This window comes from Sinocyclocheilus rhinocerous, unplaced genomic scaffold, assembly GCF_001515625.1.
Source record: "Sinocyclocheilus rhinocerous isolate Xijiao unplaced genomic scaffold, SAMN03320098_v1.1 scaffold1186, whole genome shotgun sequence".
NCBI lineage: Eukaryota > Metazoa > Chordata > Actinopteri > Cypriniformes > Cyprinidae > Sinocyclocheilus > Sinocyclocheilus rhinocerous.
The window spans coordinates 411624-418492 of record NW_015630341.1 but is presented as its reverse complement, the minus strand read 5'-3'; the positions used below and the strand labels follow the sequence as shown (position 1 = coordinate 418492).

General features: G+C 29.8%; 1 protein-coding gene across 1 annotated transcript in view; it reads right to left on the bottom strand.

The window, feature by feature from the left end:
* Positions 1 to 4587: 4587 nt before the first annotated feature.
* Positions 4588 to 6869, bottom strand: part of LOC107740081 (integral membrane protein GPR137B-like) — a 7739-nt gene continuing 5457 nt past the window's right edge. Inside the window, exons 4-6 of the mRNA XM_016552361.1 lie at positions 5031 to 5180; positions 4823 to 4951; positions 4588 to 4737 (exon numbers count right to left, since the gene is read on the bottom strand). Coding sequence (XP_016407847.1) covers positions 4594 to 4737; positions 4823 to 4951; positions 5031 to 5180 — 423 coding nt within the window. The 3' untranslated portion in view covers positions 4588 to 4593. The remainder of the gene's footprint in view (positions 4738 to 4822; positions 4952 to 5030; positions 5181 to 6869) is intronic.

The window sequence follows — 6869 nt, the reverse complement described above, 5'->3', positions numbered from 1 at the left end:
GCCATCACCCTGGCTTATCAGGCACAGGGTGTGCCCTGCCCGTTCAGGTTGCGAGCTCACTCTACTAGAAGTGTTGCATCCTCCTGGGCACTGGCTCGTGGCGCCTCGCTGACAGACATTTGTAGAGCTGCAGGTTGGGTGACCCCCAACACGTTCACTAGGTTCTATAGCATTCTTGTTGAACCAGTATCCTCCTGTGTTTTCACCTCAAACGGGTAGAAGCACCGAGAAGCCTCGGTTTAGTGTCGGCTTGCTAAAACTGCTCCAGAGAGTCCGTACTGTAGACCCTGTCGAGCTCCTCCATCCCTCTCGGCAGCCAGACGTGGTGGAACGTCTGGCGCCGGGCCCTCACTCGATGAATCTGTGAGAACCGGTAGAGGGATGGGTTCCATATGTGTGTATATACAGTATATATATATATATATATTCAATAAACTAAATATACATATTTTTTTATATATAATCATCTTTATTTCTCCATCATTTTTTGATTTGTGTCGTTCAAAATTCATCATGGGATTGTAGTTCTTTTGCTTATTAAAGCTGTTAAGTTCACAGTCAATGTCCATGAATTTAACTTGATTTTTAAAAAGTTCATTGATCAAGAAGTTTATCTGCTGAAATGAAGGACTTGTCAAAAACAGTAAAGTGAGTTCTCTCTCTCTCTCTCTCTCTCTCTAGAATGAATGGAGAATGTGTCTCTGTCTCTCTCTGCAGGCTCTCCACCAGTATAAAAGAGCTGCACAACTTCCGGACTCTGCTGAAGGATCATAGGTAACACACCTCCAGGCCAGCAGGTGGCAGCAGCAACAGTCTTATCCACACAGAAGAAGGCCTGTCTCAGGGACTGTGGGTCCGACGTCCAGCAGAACCCTTCCTCTAGAGCGCATCCTAAACCTTCTGCTTTACCGCTTCACAGTCACTGAACCAGATCACACTCGGCTTCCTACAGAACAATAGTGAAATCTCACTCAGATTTTGTTCCACGTCTGGAAAGTCTTAGATGGTTATATTTATAGTTCAGTGCAGCTTCTCTGATTCAAATATCTCTTGATTGATCTCGTCGGCTGTTTAAGTTTTTTCACAGACGTCTCTGTTTCTATGAATAACTCCACATGAACACTTGAAAGAGCCGAATGCGTCACGTCAGCGCGTCTGATCGGTGTTATATATAGCTGTGAGTGTTTTCAGAAACACAACCCACGAGTGATTCGAACGCTGTCAAGTGTCATTGATACAGTGTGTGTGTGTGTGTGTGTGTGTGTGTGTGTGTGTGTTGAGCGCTGCATGCTTTCATCAGCGTCTGCCTTAATATTTCTAAATGACAGAATAATACTGTAAATATGGCTCATCTGCCTCCTTCGGTTATGATTGAGAGATCTCAGTCTCCAGGCCTCATCGACTCGAGCGGATCACACATTCGACATTTTTACATCTTCAGGACTCAAAAGCAGTGTAATTATCTGCAAAAATGATATGATGTAAATGTATTATTTACATGAATCTGCCCAATGCGGTTTGAAGCTCCTCTTTTTTGACTTTGACCTGATTTTGAACATTTTCAGGCCGTGATTAAACCATGATCTATATTGTGTTTGTGTCAAGAATATTTATTTAAACGGGAATCAATTTGTCTGGTTGTCCCACAGTTTTTTGTCCTGTTTTCAGTTCATGTCCTTGTTAGAAAGAAGCATGTTAGTCTGATTTTAAAGGGGTCATAGGATGCTACATGCACTTTTACAAGTTGTTTGAACTGAAATGTGTGTTGGCAGTGTGTGTACACAACCACCCTATAATGATAAAAATCCACCCAGTGTTTTTTTTTTTAATCTACTAAAATCTTTACCCCTTTCTCAAATCGAGCCGATCTCAGATGCTTGTCTGTGTGATGTCACAGCAGTTGTCATTTACTTCTGACATCTGAGCTGCTGAACTCACAATGGCTTACATTTGTTTCTAAAGGGAATGCTCCCCCGATCTGCCTAAATGCGTCTTATGTTCGCGCGAATCATTCATGATCCAGCCTCATCTACAGAAGAAGTGAGTATAATGTTTTGTAATGAATCTTTGCAAATCGCCTTTCCTAATAATTAATATAAATAAATTATATTATATATATATAATAAATTAAAAATAATGTAAATAGAAAAATATATCAGCATATATATATATATATGTGTGTGTGCGCGTGTGTGTGTGTATATGTATATATATATATGTGTGTGTGTGTGTGTGTGTATATATATATATATATATATCAAACTTTTTTGGTAAATGGTTTTTATTTAGCTTTTTTTAACACTATTTATTTAAATGTACTTTTTATGATTTTTTCTTTTCAGATTTTTGTCGTTCATTCTTGTCCTCGTTAGTAAGAAGCACATTAGCCTTATTTTAACAGCAAATAATTTATTTTTGTGGAAGGTGACAAACATCATCCTCATTACAAATCAACAAATGAGAATCACATGATCAGTGAAATAACAGTGTTCATCAGAAATATAAAGACACTTAGTCTTTTTCTAAGCGTGCTTCAACCTTAGTGGACCACTTATACTGTTTTCAACAGCTAAAGATAAATACATAAAATAACATAAATTCATGCCTTACACATTATAATCCTGATTGTAACTATTGGAATCAATCATGTTGTGAATATAAACAGACGTACAGCACAAGACTGTGTTCAGAATGTGTACTAACATACTATTTCTGCAGTGTACTGTGTGCAGTATGCAATTTTAAGTTTGCATGAAACTCCAGGATTTGCAAGAATGCATTTGTTCTAATCAAAGCCGTCTGTCGACAAACTGAGCACAGAAAAATCTGTCTAAATCAGCTCATATAAAATTAACCTTTCATACAAGGGCTCCTCAAGTTATTAAAAAATATACAAAAAATGTATATATATGTATATATATATATATGTATAGATATAAAATTACATTATTAAAGAAAATGCTTGAAATACTTTTAAAGAGATCTCATATTACTTTTTAAAATGATATTATGAATCCATATTATGTAGTGTAACAAAGTATTATAGTATGGAAAATATGGTTACCATAGTACATTTCTATAGGGGATAATCATCCCTTAACATTCATCATTTCATCATTTCTTACTCTCTTCAAGTTCATCATTATATCAGGTGTTTGATGTGGGGACGCAGTATTATTTTAGTAATATTTATATAAATTTATATATACATTTTTCTATATATAAATAATTAGAATTAGCTTTTTAATTCGTTTTTAAAAATATACTTCTATCTATCTTTAGTTAATTTTTATGGTAACACTTCACAATAAGGTTCATTAGTTAATGTTCATTAATGCATTGACTAACATTAATAATAAGCAATACATTTGTTACAGTATTAATCTTTGTTAACATTCATTAATTAAAAACTACAACTGTTCATTGTTAATTCATGTTAGCTCAGGCTCATTAATTAATATTAGAAGATATAACTTTTGATTTTAATAATGCATTAGTAAATGTTTTAATTTTGGGGTCACACTTTATTTTAAGGTCCAATTCTCGCCATTAACTACGACTTTTGCCTCAATAAACTCCTAATTTGTTGCTTATTAATATTAATAGTTATTATTATTATTATTAATAGTTAGTAAGGTAGTTGTTAAGTTTAGGTATTGGGTCAGATTAGGGATGTAGAATATGGTCATGTGGAATATGTGCTTTATAATACTAATAAACAGCCAATATGTTAATAATATGCATGCTAATAAAGCAACTAGTTAATAGTGAGAACTGGTCCCTAAACTAAAGTGTTACCATTAATATTAACTGAGATTAATAAATGCTTTACAAGTGTTTGTCATTGTTGGTTCATGTAAACTAATGTTAGCTAATGGAACCTTGTTATAAAGTGTTACCATTTTTATTTCAGTTTTAGTCATTTTATTGTATTTATTAATAAATAAAATTTACTTTTTAATTCGGTTTTTTTATATTTCTATCTGTCTTTAGTTAATTTTTATTTCAGTTTTAGTCATTTTATTGTATTTATTAATAAATAAAATTTACTTTTTAATTCGTTTTTTTATATTTCTATCTGTCTTTAGTTAATTTTTATTTCAGTTTTTGTCATTTTATTGTATTTATTAATAACCTGAATTTACTTGTTAATTCGTTTTTTTTATATTTCTATCTGTCTTTAGTTAATTTTTATTTCAGTTTTAGTCATTTTATTGTATTTATTAATAAATTAAATTTACTTTTTAATTCATTTTTTTTATATTTCTATCTGTCTTTAGTTAATTTTTATTTCAGTTTTAGTCATTTTATTGTATTTATTAATAACTTGAATTTACTTTTTATTTGTTGTTTATATTTCTATCTCTTTAGTTCATTTTTATTTCCATTTTTGTAATTTTATTGTATTTATTAATAACTTGAATTTACTTTTTAATTGAATTTTTATATTTCTATCTCTCTTTAGTTAATTGTTATTTCAGTTTTAGTCATTTTATTGCCTGAACCTAATTTATTTAGGTTGCGAGGCAGTATTTCTAATATAAGTTTTTCATCTTATACTGATGTTTTATGTCATTCTCAGTGTTTGTAGTGTTAGTTAGCAGCGGTGGTTAACCTGGTTGAGGTGGTCACCGGATGGGAAGCCCAGGATAAATCATCGTCGCTGTCGTAGCGTCTGGGATTGTCGAAGAAATACGGCCGGTTTGAGAAGACGTGGCTGGGAATGGCAGAGCCGCTCTAGAAAACACCAAACACACTTCTACAGTCAGATCAGCTGCGGAACAGATGCTCTTAAACACTCATGCGATCCGCTCCAGCTCACCCGGTCCTGGGCCGGTTTTCGCACCCGGAAAAAGAACACCACCAGAGACGTGGGCAGCAGCTCCCAGACGAACAGAATCACGCCGAACACGACGTAACCGGCGTCTCCCAGACTGGAGCGCAGATCCGCCTGCAGAAAAACCAGTGTTATTTCTGTTCTACACGAGCGACTCAGGAGATGATGAGATGATGAGATGAGAGATGCGCACCTGATCCGACACGTTATACCAGTCGTAATCGAACGAGTCTATACTCTCTATGTTGGTCAGAGCCAGAACCACTAGATTATAACAGGCGCGCGAGGCGTACAGCAGAATCACCATCAGCCCGATCAGCGTCACCTGACACACCGACGTACCCTGAGAAACAACGGGGTTAAACACACATTCACTAACTTTTTCATTATCATTATTATATATACATTGTTTACATTTGCTTGAAGTCAAATTTAATATTTCAATAATTTAACAACGTGTTCACGGTTTTCTGATGACCATTAACGGCAGCATGGAATCCAAGTAAACAAGTAAAATAGTTCCTATTTTTAGTAAGCGTTTTATTTGAATTTGTTTTACATTTTACTATTTACATTTTATATTTTTATTGTAATTTAATTTAATAATTATTTTAATTATTTTTTAGTAAGTTGTATTTTGAATGTTTTTATTTTAAAGTTATTTTTAATTTTAAAACATTTTTATGATTTAATAAATTTGTGTTTGTGTTTTTTTTATTATTTTAATGTTACATTTGTATGTTGTAATTCATTTTTGTAAGTGTTTTACAATTATAACTGAATTATTACAATTATATTATTATTATTAAAAACAACTATTTCTTTTAGTTTTACATTTTAATTATATATTTTTAGTAAGTGATTTATTTGAATTTTTATTTTAAAATTATTTAGTTTTACATTTTGTTATTTACATTTTATATTTTTATTGTAATTTAATTTAATAATTATTTTAATTATGTATTCATGCAAATTTTTCGTTTTTTAATTATTTAATTGAACTTTTAGTAGGTGTTTCATTTTGTTTTTAAATTATTATAATTTTTATGATTTAATCATTTTTTAGTAAGTTGTATTTTGAATGTTTTTATTTTAAAGTTATTTTTTAATTTTACATTTTTATGATTTAATAAATTTGTGTTTGTGTTTTTTAATTATTTTAATGTTACATTTGTATGTTGTAATTCATTCTTGTAAGTGTTTTATTATTTCTATTACAATTATAACTGAATTATTACAATTATATTATTATTATTAAAAACAACTATTTCTTTTAGTTTTACATTTTGTTATTTACATTTTATATTTTTATTGTAATTTAATTTAATAATTATTTTAATTATGTATTCATGCAAATTTTTCGTTTTTTAATTATTTAATTGAACTTTTAGTAGGTGTTTCTAAAAACAATTATTTCTTTTATTTTTACATTTTAATTATTTAATTAGTTTTAATTTATTATAATTCATTTAAATGTTTTGTTTGTTTTTAATTATTTTAATTTGACATTTTTATGATTGTTTTTATTTTTAGTGTTTTTATTACAATTTTTATAATAAAATATTACTATTATATTATTATTATTAAATACAACTATTTGTTATAATTGTAAATTTTTATGATTTAATACATTTTTTATTAAGTGTTGTGTTTGTTTTTAATTTATTTAACATTTTTAGTTTTTTAGTTTAGTTTTTAGTGTTTTATTTTTATTGTTTTTATTCAAACTATTGTAATAACATGATTATTATTAATAATAATAATTACATTATTTGTTTTACTTTCACATTTGTATGATTTTTCTTAGTGTTTTATATTAGTCTTTAAAATTATTATAATAAAATAATTACTATTATATTATTATTACTATTAAGTAATTATTAAATTTTTATGATTTAATAAAATAAATTGTTTAACTGTTGCTATTATATTATTATTATTAAATACCATTGTTTGTTTTAATTTTAGATTTTTATGATATATTTTAATATTTTGATTAGCTCCTCATCGACCCAGTTCGGGGAACTCTAAT